This window comes from Triticum aestivum, chromosome 7B, assembly GCF_018294505.1.
Source record: "Triticum aestivum cultivar Chinese Spring chromosome 7B, IWGSC CS RefSeq v2.1, whole genome shotgun sequence".
Taxonomy (NCBI): Eukaryota; Viridiplantae; Streptophyta; class Magnoliopsida; order Poales; family Poaceae; genus Triticum; species Triticum aestivum.
Window position 1 is genome coordinate 545,417,209 of NC_057813.1, and position 18,459 is coordinate 545,435,667.

At 51.9% G+C, this 18,459-nt stretch overlaps 1 protein-coding gene across 1 annotated transcript; it reads left to right on the top strand.

Moving 5' to 3' along the window:
* The first annotated feature begins 484 nt into the window (after nt 1-484).
* Nucleotides 485-2,342, top strand: LOC123155991 (cytochrome P450 93A3-like). Its single transcript, XM_044574165.1, has 2 exons — nt 485-1,438; nt 1,522-2,342. The coding sequence occupies exons 1-2, from the start codon at nt 485-487 to the stop codon at nt 2,149-2,151; spliced, it is 1,584 nt and encodes a 527-aa protein (XP_044430100.1). The 3' UTR covers nt 2,152-2,342.
* Nucleotides 2,343-18,459: the final 16,117 nt, after the last annotated feature.

The following is an 18,459-nucleotide window of genomic DNA, read 5'->3' on the forward strand; positions in this document are numbered from 1 at the left end:
TTGAGTATCAAGTGTAAGTATAAAATGGTTAAATAAACAAGCCACAACCGGCTCCGAATATATGTCTACACACGTAGCCTATTGTTGAACCATCATCCAAATCGATTATACCGTTCTAACATCTTGCACTGGTTGCATCCAGAGTCTGGACTATTTTCTTCTGATAAAAAAACAACATTATTTACTGCATTCCCACTTAGACTTTTGCATTGTCCTCAGTGGGATAAACCCCCTATGCACAAAACATATGAGTTTTTTAGTCTTCAGTAGTACATTGCTTTTTCATATAGGATGGAGACATACAGTACAACCAATTTGTTGGTTAGAGTATCTATAAGTAGTTCTGGACAAAAACAAACTTCTGTTAAGAAAAGTACAGCCAAGAACATGTATAAATAACCTTGCCAATCGCCAATCACCTGGACAAAGCTAGAACCAGCAAATCTACGCAGGGTAGACTAGTCAACTCCGCTCCATCGTCAGCATGGAGATGGCGCTGGCAGCACGAGACCAGTTCACTCCCGCCGGCACCAGCGTACCGCTCCTTCTGCTCGTCGCCGGCCTCACCGCCGTCCTGTACGCCGTTACCAGGCACAGGAGCGGCGGGCTGCGCCTCCCGCCTAGCCCATTCGGCCTGCCCCTCCTCGGCCACCTCCACCTTCTCATGCCGCTGCCGCACCAGGCGCTGCACCGCCTGGCCTCCCGCCACGGCCCGCTCCTCTACCTCCGTCTCGGCTCCGTGCCTTGCATCGCCGCCTGCTCCCCGGACGCCGCCCGTGAGGTGCTCAAGACCCACGAGGCCGCGTTCCTGGACCGCCCCAAGCCGACGGCGGTGCACCGCCTCACCTACGGCGGCCAGGACTTCTCCTTCTCGGCGTACGGGCCCTTCTGGCGCTTCATGAAGAAGGCCTGCGTGCACGAGCTCCTCGCGGGCCGCACACTGGACCGCCTCAGCCATGTCCGCCGCGAGGAGGTCGTGCGCCTCGTGGTTTCCATGGGGCAGAGCGCTGCCAAGGGCAAGCCCGTGGACGTGGACGCCGCGCTCATGGGCCTGACCGGCGACATCGTGTCGCGGATGGTAATGAGCCGGCGGTGGACCGGCGACGACAACGACACCGAGGAGATGCGGAGCGTGGTCGCGGAGACGGCCGTGGTCACGGGCACGTTCAACCTGCAGGACTACATCGGCGTCTTCAAGAACTGGGACGTGCAGGGCCTCGGCAAGCGCATCGACGCCGTGCACTGTAAGTTCGATGCCATGATGGAGAAGATACTCACGGCAAGGGACGCCAAGCGGCGGCAGCAACGCGAGTCCGCCGACTCCGAGGACGGCGGCGAGGGGGAGGCGAAGGACATTCTTGACATACTGTTCGACATGCACGAAGACGCCGCCGCCGAGATGCCGCTCTCCAGGGACAACATCAAGGCTTTCATGCTGGTATTACTCGATCATTCGCTCGATCTGTTCATCCACGATGCGGCCGAATCGACCTAGTGCTGAAAAAGCAGTAATTGGCGCAGGACATCTTCGCGGCGGGGACGGACACGACGGCGATCACGGTGGAGTGGGCTCTGTCGGAGCTGATCAACAACCCGGACGTTCTCCGGAAGGCGCAGGAGGAGATGGACGCGGTGGTCGGAAAGGACCGGCTCGCCGACGAGTCGGACATCCCAAACCTGCCGTACCTGCAGGCCGTGGCCAAGGAGACACTGCGGCTTCACCCGACGGGCCCGCTGGTGGTGCGGCAGTCCCCGGAGCAGTGCAAGGTGAGCGGGTACGACGTGCCGGCCGGCGCGACGGTGTTCGTGAACGTGTGGGCCATCGGGCGCGACCCGTCGTGCTGGCCGGAGCCACTGGAGTTCCGGCCAGAGAGGTTCCTGGAGGGGGGCACGAACGCCGGGACAGACGTGCGCGGGCAGCACTTCCACATGCTGCCGTTCGGGTCCGGACGGCGGATCTGCCCCGGCGCGTCGCTGGCCATGCTGGTGGTGCAGGCGGCGCTGGCCGCCATGGTGCAGTGCTTCGAGTGGCGGCCCGCGGGCGGCGCGGACAAGGTGGACATGGAGGAGGGGCCCGGGCTGACGCTGCCGCGGAAGCACCCGCTCGTCTGCGCCGTCGCGCCGCGGCTCCACCCGCTGCCGCTGCCCTGAGGAGCTGCCGCGTCAGGTTTACCGGGAGAGAATTCGCGCGTCGCCTGGCGCTCAAAAAGTCAGAGCTGGGAAAAAAAAATACAGTATGCGTTTTTTCCTGAATGCTGTACGGTGTCAGTTTGTTTGTGGATTTAAGGTTTAGTGTCACTTCACTAATTTGTTTGAAAATAAACAGCTGCTTCTTTGATCCATATTAATTGTGGCTGTTTTAGTACAACTTTATAGCATTTTCAACCGGTTTCTTAAAATTTATTATACAATGAAAAAGGTCTTACATTTTGATACAGAGAGAAAGTAGAGGAGTAAACGGCTAAGCATCCCTTGGAGGATTACGTGTCGTGCTCTAAAAAGTGTCTTTTCTAACCAATCCTTAACCTTAACCAAGTAAACTTACATTTGGCTCATGTATTTTTGTCGAACGCTTGTTATGTGCTTCCGCTGCGAGGGGTGACAATGGTCACCACGCCATCGACCGCATTGTCGAATCGAAGAACATGTAATGCGTCGGCGACTTGCATTGCAGTAGCAGGCTAGTGCAGAACGCCCCCATCTCCATCAGCTCCGTGCCACAGCACCCCAGCCTAGACTTGCGGCGGCACGCGAGCACGGCCCGAGGAGTACAAAGAGGAGGCGGGAGGCTAGGTGACGACAGTGGAGGCAGCATGCCCATCGCTCTTCTTCCCCTTCGCCGACTGCATCGTCCTTGATCCGGACAACAACGTCCCCAAGGTCGCCAGCTCCAACGCCGGTGCCGAGCTCCTCGTCACAGACGTCGTTGGGCTGCCCCTCGCCAACTTTGCGCGCGTCCACCAGGAGGAGAAGGAACGGATCACGGCCCATGATTCGGCGGCGCGCAGGGGCAAGGAGCTTCAGGCAAATGTGTGTGCCACCTTGTCTGGTCGACGACAACGGACGACACTGGGAGCTGTCGGAGCTCGAAGCCGCGCTCGCCGCCATGGGGTGCAGCGGTGGCAGTACGGGGATGGGTCGGGGTGGCGCAGATGGAAAGGGAGGTGCCAAAGCATATTCGAGTGTAGGATTTTTTTTACTCCAGCTGGCTGCAAGCGAATATTTTTATTCCTTGGAGGGGCTGAGGAGGATAGGTTGTCTTCCAGTAAACATTATAAGGGATCGGTAAACATTATAAGGGATCGGTTAGGTGTCGGTTAAAGGAGGAAAACAAAATTTATCCCCTTGATCGGTAAACAAAATTTACCCCGTTTAAGTGATCGGTTGGAGTTGCTCTAAAGCAGCGACAATTAATATGGATCGAAAGAGTAATTAGTTTATATATACTACTTCAGTATTGGCAGCGTGAGGTGAGGTTTTGTATCACTGAACTTACTCTCATGCACAAAGAAAAATTGTAATTGTGTTGATCCCCTTGAAAATGTGATACGTCTCCAATGTATCTATAATTTATGAAGTATTCATGTCATGTTTATAATATTTTTACATGATTTTGGTATGAATTGATTAGAACTAACCCGGACTGACGCTGTTTTCAGCAGAACTACCTCGTTGTTGTTTTTGTGCAGAAATAAAAGTTCTCAAAATGCGCTGAAAATCAACGGAAAATATTTTTTGGAAAATATAAAAAATACTGGAACAATAATCTACCGGAGGGGTGTCCCGAGGGCACCAGAGGGTGGAGGGCGCCGCCCCCACTAGGGCGCGCCCCCACTAGGGCGCGCCCCCTGCCTCGTGGACTCCCCGTGGGCCCCCTTGACGTGAAACCGACGCCAACCCCTCCTATAAATCCTAAAAACCCCAGAACAGAGGGGAGATCGAAAGTTCCGCCACCGCAAGCCTCTGTAGCCATGAGAAATCAATCTAGGCTCTCCCCGGGACCGTGCCGGAGGGGGCCATCATCACCGAAGGCCATGGGGGAAGATCTCGGAGGGGCCATCATTGCCATGAAGGCCAAGGACCAGAGGAAGAACCTCTCCCCATCCAGGGGGAGGCCATGGAGGAGGAAGCACAAGGGGGATAACCTCTCCTCCTCTCTCTCGGTGGCGCCGGAGTGCCATCGGGAGGGGAATCATCACCGCGGTGATCGTCTTCATCAACATCACCATCATCATCACCATCCTCATCTCTTTTACGCGGTCCACTCTCCCGCACCCCGCTGTAATCCCTACTTGAACATGATGCTTTATACCACATATTATGATCCAATGATGTGTTGCCATCCTACGATGTTTTGGGTAGATATCCTTTGTCTTTGGGTTGATTGATGATCTAGATTGGTATGAGTTGTATGTTTTATTTTGGTGCTGTCCTATTGTGCCCTCTGTGTCATGCAAGCATGAGGGACTCCCGCTGTAGGGTGTTGCAATACGTTCATGATTCTCTTATAGTGGGTTGCTTGAGTGACAGAAGCATAACCCCGAGTAAGGGGGTTGTTGCGTTGGGATAAAGGGGACTTGATATGTTAATGCCATGGTTGGGTTTTACCTTAATGATCTTTAGTAGTTGCGGATGCTTGCTAGAGTTCCAATCATAAGTGCATATGATCCAAGAAGAGAAAGTATGTTAGCTTATGCCTCTCCCTCATATGAAATTGCAATAGTGATTACCGGTCTTGTTAACAATTGCCTAGGAAAATTCCGCGCACCGACCCATCATTATTTCACACTCGCTATTTATAATATTTAGTAATATATTCTAACTTTATGATAACAACACCTACTTTTATATTTTAACTCTTCGATATCATGCAAAGTTATCCTCTTCATACCCACAACGTAGTTTTATTTCTCATTTCTAGTTGGAAGCAAACATTCAATGTATGTAAAGTCGTATCAGTGGCAGATAGGACTTGAGAGAATACTGATCTTACCTTTAGCTCCTTGTGGGTTTGACATTCCATACTTATCACTTCCACCTTTGAAAATTGCTACAATGATTCCTTGCACTTGGGGATTATCAAAGTGCCGCCAAAACACATGATTTTTCTTTTATGAATGAATCGTGCCTCTGTATTAATCAAACATCAGAATTACAAGAATTTTCGGAAAGACGAAGGAAACACAGGCAACTCAATAAGGGAATCCTCAATCCTTTTCATGTGCCAAAGTTGCTATGGCTGGAGACCCAAACTGACGGAGAATTTTTTGCATTTTGTCTGTTTGGATCGGTCTGGCGGGCACCAACATCCGCTTCCATGTTTGGGTCGGCGCATGCGCCCAACGCTGGCCCGACCCATTTTGACAACATGAACGACGAGCGGGGTGGCAACGAGCTGCCAGCGACTTAGCGGACGCCGCATTGCCTCACCTCCTCGTGCTCGAAGGCCAACCAACAAATCCAGTTGGGTGAGTCGAAGGCGTACGCGGCGTCGCTATGTTACTCCGGCGTCCGGAGCGCCAGCCGTCGCCGCACCTCCTCCACATGCGCCCTGGCTGACCTGTTGGAAATATGCCCTAGAGGCAATAATAAAATGGTTATTATTATATTTCCTTGTTCATGATAATTGTCTATTGTTCATGTTATAATTGTATTAACTAGAAACCGTAATACATGTGTGAATACATGGACCACAACATGTCCCTAGTGAGCCTCTAGTTGACTAGCTCGTTGATCAATAGATGGTTATGGTTTCCTGACCATGGACATTGGATGTCATTGATAACGGGATCATATCGTTAGGAGAATGATGTGATGGACAAGACCCAATCCTAAGCATAGCACAAGATCGTGTAGTTCGTTTGCTAAGAGCTTTTCTAATGTCAAGTATCATTTCCTTAGACCATGAGATTGTGCAACTCCCGGATACTGTAGGAATGCTTTGGGTGTACCAAACGTCACAAAGTAACTGGATGGCTATAAAGGTGCACTACAGGTATCTCCGAAAGTGTCTGTTGGGTTGGCACGAATCGAGACTGGGAATTGTCACTCCGTATGACGGAGAGGTATCTCTGGGCCCACTCGGTAATGCATCATCATAATGAGCTCAATGTGACTAAGTAGTTAGTCACGAGATCATGCATTACGGAACGAGTAAAGTGACTTGCCGGTGACGAGATTGAACGAGGTATTGGGATACCGACGATAGAATCTCGGGCAAGTAACGTACCGATTGACAAAGGGAATTGTATACGGGATTGCTTGAATCCTCGACATTGTGGTTCATCCGATGAGATCATCGTGGAACATGTGGGAGCCAACATGGCTATCCAGATCCCGCTGTTGGTTATTGGCCGGAGAGATGTCTCGGTCATGTCTGCATGGTTCCCGAACCCGTAGGGTCTACACACTTAAGGTTTGGTGACGCTAGAGTTGTTATGGGAAATAGTATGTGGTTACCGAAGGTTGTTCGGAGTCCCGGATGAGATCCCAGACGTGATGAGGAACTCCGGAATGGTCCGTAGGTGAAGATCGATATATTGGACGAAGGGTATTGGAGTCCGGAATTGTTCCGGGGGTACCAGGTGATGACCAGCATGTCCGAAAGGGGTTTCGGAGGCCCCGGCAAGTGTTGGGGGGCCTTATGGGCCAAGGGGAGGGGGCACATCAGCCCACTAAGGGGCTGAGCGCCCCTCCCACCCCATTAACCTGGAGAGGTAGGGGCGCCACCCCTAGGGCAGCCTCCCCTCCCGGCTTGGGGGGCAAGTTTCCTAGGGGGTGGGGGCGCCCAAACCCATCTAGGGTTTCCCCTGGCCGCCGCCCCCTCCTCTAGATCCATCTAGAGGGGACGGCCCCCTCTCCCCTTCCCCCTATATATAGTGAGGGGGTGGGAGGGCAGCCACACCCTTCCCCTGGCGCAGCCCCTCCCTCCTCCAACACTTCCTCCTCCTCCGTAGTGCTTAGCGAAGCCCTGCCGGAGAACTGCAAGCTCCACCACCACGCCGTCGTGCTGTCGAATTTCTCCCTCAACTTCTCCTCTCCCCTTGCTGGATCAAGAAGGAGGAGACTTCCCCGGGCTATACATGTGTTGAACGCGGAGGCGCCGTCCGTTCGGCGCTAGATCGGATCTTCCGCAATTTGAATCGCCGCGAGTACGACTCCATCAACCGCGTTCTTGTAACGCTTCCGCTTAGCGATATTCAAGGGTATGAAGATGCTCATCCTCTTCCTCTCTTGTTGCTAGAATCTCCATAGATTGATCTTGGTGATGCGTAGAAAATTTTGAATTTCTGCTACGTTCCCCAACATGACCATGGTACCGCTGCCACCGGGATCCTCCTCGGATCCAAATGCCAGTCTTGGGTGAGTCGAAGGCATACGCGGCGTGGCTAAGTTGCTCCAGCGTCAGCAGCGCTAGCCGGCGCCGCACCTCCTCCACGTGCTCCTTGGCTGACCGTGGTGCCGCTAGCATCAGGATCCTCTCCGGATCCAAATGCCAGTCATGCGGCTGGGTCACGTCTAGGTAAAGGAGAGGGACGCGGTGCTACCAGTGCCACTCCACCTGGTGCACTGGCGCGCTGCCTCGGCCAGCGAGAAGGCGCCGACGGAGGCGGCGGGGGGACCAGGGGAGAGGGGTGGCCGGGGCCTTGCCCTTGGCTTTGCCGGAGCCGGAGCCGGAGAAGAACCCCATCTTTGCTTGGCTAGAGGTGGCTAGGGTTGACGCCACCGGGGAGCAATGGGGTGGCGAGATGGGGACGGGGGGCTTCTGGAAGCGGATGAGGTCGCCCCCCCAATGCTCGGATTAAAAAGGGCCTACCGCCGTCGCTGACGCGTGGACCCGAGGTTGCCGGTCGTCATAAATTAAGCTGGGCGCGGTAGTTGGACGGCTGTCAGGTGGGGCCACGACGGACACCGAGAAGGCGCGCGAGGCATCCGCTTCGCGTCCGCGTTGACGCATTTTGGCCACAAATACGTCGACGCGGACGCGTTTTGGGTTTGGGTCGGCGCGTTGGGCCTTCACATTTGTCCATGTTGATCCAAACGGACGCAAGCCGACATTTTGGGTCGCTGTGTTGGAGTTTCTCTCGGAGCAATAAAATTGTATCCACGTCGGTTCGATGGCATGAAAAGTAGATGCGAGTTGATCACACACCTAGAATTTTTTTAAGGGGTGAAAAACAATTTATTCATCATCAAAATCCACATGAAGTGGGATAAAAAATGGTCATGGGGATTCCCAAACCACACATGGCGCCCCAGACCCTGAGAAGAGAGCAAATTTAGCTAGTCTATGTGCCTCATAGTTTGCGGCATGACCCTCGAAAGCAAACTTACAATTAAGTAGTAGCATTGAGATTTATTTCGCTAATGATAGCACCATACCGGCCTCTGGCCCCCTTAGAAATGTCTGAGACAACTTGTTTGCAATCCGAGGCAACGATGAACTGTTGCAAATTGAGATCCTCTGCCAATGCTAAGGCCTCCCGACATGCAATCGCCTCGAAAACAGTAGGATCAGAGACACCAAAGATGCAGAGCTTCCAAGATAGAACCCTTGGTCATCCCTACAAATAGCAGCTGCGGAGCCTCCACGCTCGAATCTAACCCTTGCGTCAACATGAATTTTTGCATAGCCCATTGGAGGAGCCTTGGGTCTAGCATTAGGTGCCACATGCGATAACAGTCCGTGGACAGCACGCGTGTTGCTACTGCCAATGATTTCCAAATCTGATATGTACCTGTTTATGAACGCATGTGTGGAGTGTGGGCTCTGAAATATACCTTCATGTATTGCCTTCCGTCGTGCCGACCAAATAGCCCACATAGTTACCGCGAGCAATGTGAATTTCTGCTACGACAGGGATTCTATAAGAGTAAACAACCATTGTTTGGCGGAGGGTTCAGTAACTTCCATCATTCGCCGCAATACCAAAATTGGTGTTGTAGCCGAAGCACCACCAGCCCAAGAAGACACAGCCAACATGAACACATGGTCATGTCGCTAGTTCTAACGATGCATTCTTTTAAAAATTAAAATATTTTCTAAAATCCGCAAATCATTTTTATACAATTTGTGAACATATTTTTAAATTTAAATGAATTTTTTAATTTATGAACATCCTCAAATTCATGCGATTTCTTGAAGTAAGTAATCTTTGTTCAAATTCATGACTTTTTAAAAATACATTTTGCGAAATCATGATTTTTCTTTTGAATCTGATTTTTTTTGACATGTTTGGAAGTTGAAAAAGGAAAAAGGGAGGGGAAAGGCATGTGCCTGTGGCCCTGGCCCTAGGTAAATTTTTATGTAGTTTTCTTTGGATCGGTTCTTTTAGCGAAGAACTGATGAAGTATGTGACAAAGATGTCATTAAATAAAATAATTGTGTGGTAAAGTTTAACCTGATGGCTCAAAGATAAATTATTTTTCGTTTAAAATGTTAGGGACTTACGTTTAGAGGATCGGTTAGAGACCGCACTTTTTTAGATGAGTAAATATACTCCTCTAAAGAACACTCAACCCTTTGTTCCTCCGAATTATGGGGGATCAGTTAGAGATGCTCTAAGTTTTAATTCTCATTTGTTTTGCATCTATTTGCTGGTGTAAGACTGCATATGGTTTTTGGCACAACATTTTTGTTTTAGAATTGGAACTCTTTTTTTGCATTCGTTTGCCCTGTGCTACTCAGAAAAGGCGGTAGTTTTGAGAGCATCTACAGCCGGACTTGGCAAATCCGGCTGTCGTGGTCCTAAGACTGACAGTAGAAGGGGGGGTAGGTATGGAGAGGCAAGATCTCAGCTATGGTGAAGTTGTACACACAGGGTTTACGAGTTCAGGCCCTTCATGGTGGAAGTAAAAGCCCTACGTCTCGGTGCCCGGAGGCGGTCGATTGGATTATATGCGTGTGATGTTACAGGGGGTGCGAACCCTTGTGCCAGAGGAGGGAGGTGGCTTATAGAGTGCGCCAGGACCCCAGCCATCCTCCATTACAAGGGGCTCAATGTACATAAAGATAGGGCATTACTGGTAATGCCAGCCATAAGTGCTATTAATGACCTTAAAGACTATTGGGTAAACGCCTGACCGTTGCAGTGCTGAGTGACTCTTGGTCTTCGGTAGGTTGAGTGGTTCCTTGTATGGTCGAGTGACATCAGGTAAGAGGGGTATCCGAGTGATATGATTGGTCGAGTGGATTGCACTCGACACCTTTGACTAGGGGTTCTTTGTTGTCTCTTGGACTTCTTTGCTTCTAGGGTAGTGACCTTGGGTAGGGCATGTAGGTCAGGTCTATGACCCTATCTTGGATCTGTATCCTCATCAGTAGCCCCCGAATGGATTAAGGTCCGAGTGGAAAGTAGGTTGAAGTTGAACTTGCTCCGAGCTTTACGTCTCGCAAGTGTTTTGCATAGGATGGAAGGCTCACATTGGAACTTTAGCTTCGATTCAGTCTCATTGATCAATTCAGAAAGTCGCCGAGTGAACTTGTAACATCATTTGCTGAGTGTTGTTTTAGGGCGCAGAATTTTTGGCGCGATTGATTGCAGAGTATCTAGGATTTCACGGGATTCAAAATTTCGAGGAAACACGCGGGGCGGAGCGTGCCGAAGTAAGCGGGGTGGATAAACAGGAGCGCCTCGATCTCTGCGCCACCTTTTTCGCCACGTACGTCGTGCGCGACTATTGTGGGATTTGACAGGATTGCCTGGGCCCACGTGTCAGCCACTTGGGAGCGGTCCTTTATAAGGCGACGGAGCCGAGGCGCCTGTACTGTGCGCGTCTGTTTTCCCTCTTCTTCCTCTGCTTCTCCGACCATGGTGAAGGACAAGACGGCGGCGCTGGAACGGCGAAGAAGCCGACAGGGGCGGCGAAGGGCAAGAAGCAGAATCGCGGGTCGTTGTCGCGCTCGGGACTGCCGCCAGGTTGGATCCAAGGCGATTGGATCCGGTCTTTGCTCCGGCAGGAAGATCTGGACAAGCTGGAGGAGTCCAGGCTGATCGCCAACGGTGCAGCGAGGATGCCTGAAGGGGAGGCGGAGCCACAACCTCGACCAGGTGAGTGTGTACTACTCGCCACCCACGTCGACCAGGGCTTCTCGCTTCCTCCGCACGCCTTCTTCTGGGGCTTCTTGAACTTCTTCGGTGCCCAACTCCACCATTTTTCTCCCAATACTATCATGTACATCGCTGCATTCGTGTATATGTGCGAGAACTTTCTGGGGTGTCGACCGCACTGGGGTCTTTTCAAGCATATTTTCACCATCCATTCCCAGTCGGTGAAGAAAGCAAACACGAGTGACGAGAAAACGCATGCCATTCAGATGTGTGGGGGTTTGGGTATCCAGAAGAGGCAGGGGAGCTCTTTCCCTTCTATGACCCTTCCTGAATCGATTAGGGGCTGGCAGTCGACCTGGTTCTACTGCCAGGACCTTGCAACTCCAGGTCAGTCGACCGGACTTCCCCACTTCACCTTTCACCGTGTTTAGACTCCTTCTTCATTGAAAGTGACTGCTACTGAGAACGTGGAGACGAACATGCTAGTTGAGAGGGTAGTCCAACTGATCAATCAGGGTGTCACTGGCATGGATCTGCTGGAAGTATTCCTCAGTCGACGCATCCAGCCTATTCAGGCCCGTGACCATCCCATGTGGATGTACTCTGGGGCTGACGACACTGCTCGGGTTCATCCAGAAGAAGTACCGACCAAGACAGTGGCCATGTGGTTGAAGAGCATTACAGGCAACAAGGACAACCCCAGAGGAGCCACGAGAGTCGTCCCCTTCAGTGATGACAATCAGCCTGACAAGGTATGGCCTTCATTCCGACCATTTTGAATACACATTCCGACTGCTCTTAAGCCCGACTAACTTTCACTTGACTCCTTGTCTTGTAGGTTTTTACTGCCATGTATTCGATGCCCAATGGTGAACAAGTCCTGGAGCAAGTCTAGGAGGGAGAGGCCAGTGTGGAGGAGAGCGGCGAATGAGAATCTTCGGACAATGATGACGAGGAGGAAAGCGAGGAGTCAGACAACGAGGAGGTGGTCAACTTGATGGATTCATGTACCTAGGGTAGGGTCATAGACCTGATCTAAGTACCCTACCCAAGGACACCTTTATAAGAGATCACCTTCCAGTCGACCTACGAGGAACCCACTCGACTGACTTGAAGGACTCGACCATGAAGACTCATTCGACCACCAGAAGGTCAAGAGGCACTCTGTACTGCAATGGTCTGTAATTAAGTAGACTTTATGATAGTTAAGACACTTTATGTGGAGCGTTACCTGTAATGCCCCGGACTTAATGTACCTTAAACCCTTCATTACGTGGGCTGGCAGGGGTCCTGGCGCACTCTATATAAGCCACCCCCCTCCACAGGCAGAAGGGTTTGCACTCTTGTAACTCATATACACATAATCCACTCGACCGCCTCCGGGCTCCGAGACGTAGGGCTTTTACTTCCTCCGAGAAGGGCCTGAACTCGTACATCGCTTGTGTTTACAACCTCTCCATAGCTAGGACCTTGCCTCTCCATACCTACCCCCCACTCTACTGTCAGACTTAGAACCACGACAGTTGGTGCCCACCGTGGGGCAGGTGTTTTAGCGATTTTTGTGGAGAAGTTGCAATTCTTCCGAGTATACTCATCATGATGACTTCTGGAGTTTTGGTCGAGGGGCGCGAGATCCGTCTCGGCGCTCTCACCTTCGTCGCCGACGACTCCGCATGGCTCCAGGAGGCTCCACTCGACATTGATGCGCTCCCCGTCCGCGGTGCGACGCATTTTCGCGCATGTGTCCGCGGCGTTTTGCTGCGGCAACCGTCGACCCCGTATCGGTCGACTCCCCTATCGGTCGCCCTTCCGGTCTCCCACCAGTGCAAGCGCTCTGGTCGGTCGAGGCTCCAGCGGTGGGTGAAGCACGCGGTGGCTCGCCAGACGGCCACCGCCCAAGTTGCGGCAATTGAGCCCGACGAATCTCTCTACGGCCTATTCGATCTGTCGACTGGCTCCGTAGAGACTGCATCCGAGTGCGATAGCAGTGATCCGGCGGCGGAAATCCTGATGGTTGACGGACCTTGCAGTCCCCCTGGCTTTGCCCATGAGGGCGGGGCAGGCGGCGGAGACGACCCCGCACGAGACCACGAAGAGTACCAGCCCGAGCCACTCAACTCTCTGCAAAGAGAGGAACTTCGCCGCAGGAACATGGATGCCCTGCATACTCCCATTGCGGGAGAAACTCCCGAGACTCGCGCCTTGGAGGAGGCACGTTTGGCCAATTTGGCCGAGCACGCTCGCTTGGAGAATCTTCAGCGAGCAGTCGACGAGCGCGCGTGGCAACGAGTTCCCGACGCCAATCGACGTCAACTCTTTCCGCTGACTCAGGTATATCGAACCCCAATCCAGAATTTAGCAGCTGCAACCCGTATAGCAGAGTCCATCCAGCCCTCTCAGTCAGAAGCTGGCAGAGGCTTGATGCAGATCAGGGATTTGCTCCGGGCGGCAGGGGACCAGAATTCAGCCGTGTCGCAGTCGCGCAATAGAATTCACAGTCGATCCGTCGCTGCGAATACGGTTCAGTCGGCTCACAGTCCCAGATCGCCTCCGCGGCGAGAAGGGCGCGAGAATCGGCGAGACCAGTATGGAGACCGACACGACCGAGATGATAGGCGTCGAGTGCCCGCTTCCCCTCCGAGGGGTGGGTCTTACGTTCCTCGGCAGCAAGATGACAGGCGTTAGCTCAGTGTGGGGCGAAGAGCTCCAGTCGACCCCAGGGAACCAGGCTTTGACGCGTGATCTATTATTGTGCAAGGCTTGGTCGACCGGAACAGAGCCCATCGGGGTGGGCCCGATAGAGATGCACCCACGAGCAGTCGAGTGCATGTTTCTGGTCCAGAGTGTTTCAGCAGGGCTATCAGAGCCACAGTGATCCCCCCCCCCCCAATTTCAGGTTGGCGACAGGAGTCAGCAAGTTTACTGGTGAGTCTAAGCCTGAAACTTGGCTTGAAGACTACCGAGTGGCTGTTCAGATTGGTGGTGGGAATGACGAGGTGGCCATGAAGCATTTGCCCCTCATGTTGGAAGGTTCAGCCAGAGCGTGGTTGAATCAGTTACCTCCTAGCAGCATTTACACTTGGGAAGATCTGTCCCGAGTGTTCGTCAGAACGTTCGAAGGAACTTGCAAGCGACCAGCTGGATTGACGGAGCTGCAAGTCTGTGTGCAGAAGACCAATGAGACTCTCAGAGAGTATATTCAGAGATGGATCACTTTGCACCATACTGTGGAGAATGTGTCTGATCATCAGGCAGTCTGCGCCTTCAAAGATGGCGTCAAGAACAGAGAATTGAGTTTGAAATTTGGTCGAACCGGAGACATGAACCTAAGTCGGATGATGGAGATTGCTACCAAGTACGCCAACGGCGAAGAAGAAGACCAACTCCGAAGCGGCAAGTACAAGCCGAGTCAATCGGAGAAGGGAAACACCAGTCGGAAACAAAAGCGGAAGGCCGAACCAGCAGCTCCTGGAGAGGCTCTGGCCGTGACTCAGGGAAAGTTCAAAGGGAAACCAAAAGGATCCTGGAACCCTAAGAAGGTGAAGGATAAAGAAGGGAACGACGTGATGGATATGCCGTGTCACATCCACACGAAGAAAGATGAAGAGGGCAATATCATTTACCCAAAGCATACCACTCGCCAATGTCGACTCCTGATCCAGCAGTTTCAAGGAAAACAGTCTAAGGACAAGGAAAAGGAGTCGGACAAGGCCGAAGACAAGGAGGACAGTGAGGAAGGATATCCGCATGTCAACTCCACTCTGATGATCTTCGCAGATGTGGAAAGCAAGAGCCGACTGAAGGTCATTAATCGTGAGGTGAACATGGTTGCCCCAGCAAAACCAAGTTATCTGAGATGGTCCCAAACACCCATCACATTCGACCAATCTGATCACCCGACTCATATTGCCACCCCTGGGAGGCAAGCTTTGGTGGTCGATCCAGTTGTCGAAGGCACTCGACTGACGAAAGTGCTGATGGACGGTGGTAGTGGGCTGAACTTGTTGTATGCAAACACACTGAAAGGAATGGGCATTCCGATGTCCCGACTGAGCACCAGTAACATGAGCTTTCATGGAGTTATACCAGGGAAGAAAGTCGAGTCACTCGGCCAAATAGCTCTGGACGTGGTGTTTGGTGATTCAAAACATTTTCGCAAAGAGAAGTTGACGTTTGAGGTCGTGGATTTTCAGAGTGCGTACCACGCCATTTTGGGGAGGCCAGCTTACGCACGGTTCATGGCTCGACCATGTTACGTGTACCTCAAACTGAAGATGCCCGGCCCCAAAGGAGTGATCACTATCACCGGTGATCGGAAAAAGGCAGAAGAGTGCTTTCAGAAGGGCTCGAAGATTGCCGATTCCCAGGTGACAGCGGTCGAGTTTGAAGAGTATAAGCAAAGCGCAGATCCGAGTGATTTGCTGCGATCCAAGAAACCCGCCACAGAATCTGCATTTCAGTCGTCCGGTGAGACGAAGCCAGTTCACATTCACCCGACCGACCCCAATGCAGCCCCGACCCACATCTCCACAACACTCGACCCAAAATAGGAAGAAGCGCTCATCCAGTTCCTCCGTGAGAACTGGGACATTTTTGCATGGAAGCCAGCTGACATGCCAGGTGTTCCCAGGGGACTGGCTGAGCATCGCCTTAGAGTCGACTCATCAGCAAAACCAGTTAAAGAGTATCTTCGGCGGTCCGCCGTCCAGAAGAGAAAGGCTATTGGTGAGGAAGTGGCTCGACTGTTGGCGGCAAGATTTATCCGAGAGATATACCACTCCGAGTGGCTCGCTAATGTCATCATGGTTCCTAAGAAGGACAAATCGCTCCGAATGTGCATTGACTTCAAGCACATCAATCGGGCCTGCCCGAAAGATCATTTTCCTCTCCCTCGCATAGATCAAATTGTTGACTCGACCGCGGGGTGCGAGAGATTGTCTTTTCTAGACGCCTATTCCGGGTATCATCAGATCCGTCTGTATGGACCCGACGAGATAAAAACAGCTTTCATCACTCCATTCGGGTGCTTCTGCTATATCACCATGCCATTCGGCCTCAAGAATGCCGGAGCCACATTTATGCGAATGATTCAGAAGTGTCTGCTCACTCAAATCAGTCGGAATGTGGAAGCGTATATGGATGATATCGTCGTCAAGTCACGAAAAGGTTCCGACCTGCTCGCTGACCTCGCCGAAACATTTGCCAACCTCAGAAGGTATGATATCAAGCTCAATCCATCAAAGTGCACATTCGGAGTTCCTGGTGGAAAGTTACTCGGTTTTCTCGTTTCCGAGCGAGGGATCGATGCTAATCCAGAGAAGATCGGCACTATTCTCCGAATGAAACGCCCTGTGCGAGTGCACGATGTCCAGAAGCTTACTGGATGCTTGGCCGCATTAAGTCGATTCATCTCACGACTCGGTGAAAAGGCATTGCCTCTTTACCGACTGATGAAGAAGGCAGACAAGTTCGAGTGGACTCCAGAAGCTGATGCAGCGTTTGCCGAGCTAAAAGCTCTGCTTTCCACCCAGCCGGTGCTTGCTGCTCCAATCAGCAAAGAGCCTCTGTTGCTTTATATCGCAGCCACAGGACAAGTCGTCAGTACAGTGCTTACGGTCGAGCAGGAAGAAGAAGGAAAAGCCTTCAAAGTTCAGCGCCCAGTGTATTATTTGTCTGAAGTCTTGACTCCATCCAAGCAGAGATACCCTCATTATCAGAAGCTTGTGTATGGAATATACATGACCACGAAGAAGGTTGCTCATTATTTCTCTGATCATTCCATCACAGTCGTCAGCGACGCTCCACTATCAGAGATTTTGCACAACAGAGATGCAACTGGTCGAGTGGCGAAATGGGTGATTGAACTTCTTCCCCTTGATATCAAGTTTGAGGCAAAGAAAGCCATTAAGTCCCAGGCAATAGCAGATTTCCTCGCCGAGTGGATTGAACAGCAGCAGCCGACTGAAGTTCACTCGGAGCATTGGACCATGTTCTTTGATGGCTCTAAGATGCTGAATGGTTCCGGTGCTGGGGTTGTCTTGGTTTCCCCCAGAGGAGATAAGCTCAGATATGTGCTCCAGATTCACTTTGATTCCTCCAACAATGAGGCAGAGTATGAGGCCCTCTTATACGGGTTGCGCATGGCCATCTCACTCGGCGTCCGTCGCCTGATGGTCTATGGCGATTCAGATCTAGTGGTCAACCAAGTGATGAAGGAGTGGGACATGAGAAGCCCAGCCATGACTGGATATTGCAATGCAGTGAGGAAGCTGGAAAAGAAGTTTGAGGGATTGGAACTCCATCACATCCCCCGACTGAAAAATCAGGCAGCAGATGATCTAGCAAATATAGGTTCCAAGATAGAAGCCATTCCGAGTGGTGTGTTCTTGGAGCATATACACACTCCGTCAGTCAAAGAAGATCCTTTCACCGAAGAAGCTCCGCAGCCCAAGAGTGCCACAGATCCGACTGAGGTTGAAGTCCCAGCAGTGGTCGACTTGGTCATGGAGGTCTTAGTGGTCACACCCGACTGGACAATTCCCTATATCATGTATATCCTGAGAAAAGAGCTCCCAGAGGATGAGGAAGAGGCTCGGCAGATCGTCCGTCGATCCAAAGCCTTTACCGTTATCAAAGGACAGTTGTATAGAGAGAGCGTGACTGGAGTTGGTCAAAAATGCATAACGCCAGAAGAAGGTCGAATCATTCTCAATGATATCCACTCGGGGACCTGTGGTCACCATGCGTCCTCTCGGACCATCGTGGCCAAAGCATACCGAGCCGGATTTTACTGGCCAAGGGCGAATGAGATGGCGAAGGAAATAGTGGACAAGTGTGAAGGATGTCAGTTCTACTCAAATATGTCACACAAGCCTGCGTCGGCTCTGAAGACCATTCCACTCGTCTGGCCTTTCGCAGTATGGGGGTTGGACATGGTCGGTCCCTTGAGAACAGGTCGAAGTGGCTTCACGCATGTACTGGTAGCAGTCGACAAGTTCACCAAGTGGATTGAGGCTAAGCCAATCAAGAACCTTGACGCCGGTACTGCTGTTAGCTTCATCAGGGAACTGACATTCAGATATGGAGTCCCGCACAGCATCATTACGGATAATGGGTCGAACTTTGACTCGGAAGAATTCAGGGATTTCTGCAACTCTCAAGGCACACGAGTCGACTACGCTTTAGTCGCCCATCCGCAGTCGAATGGACAAGCAGAGCGAGCCAATGGCCTGATTCTCAAGGGTTTGAAACCCCGACTGATGCGTGATCTCAAGCATGCGGCTGGAGCATGGGTCGACGAACTTCCTTCGGTACTTTGGGGATTGCGGACCACACCCAATCGGTCGACCGGAAGAACTCCATTCTTCTTGGTCTACGGAGCTGAAGCGGTCTTGCCGAGCGACCTTCT

Coding starts and splice junctions, on each gene's coding strand:
- LOC123155991 (XM_044574165.1), top strand. CDS start 485: ATGGAGATGGCGCTGGCAGCACGAGACCAGTTCACTCCCGCCGGCACC. Junction 1,439..1,521: donor ACATCAAGGCTTTCATGCTG/GTATTACTCGAT, acceptor TAATTGGCGCAG/GACATCTTCGCGGCGGGGAC.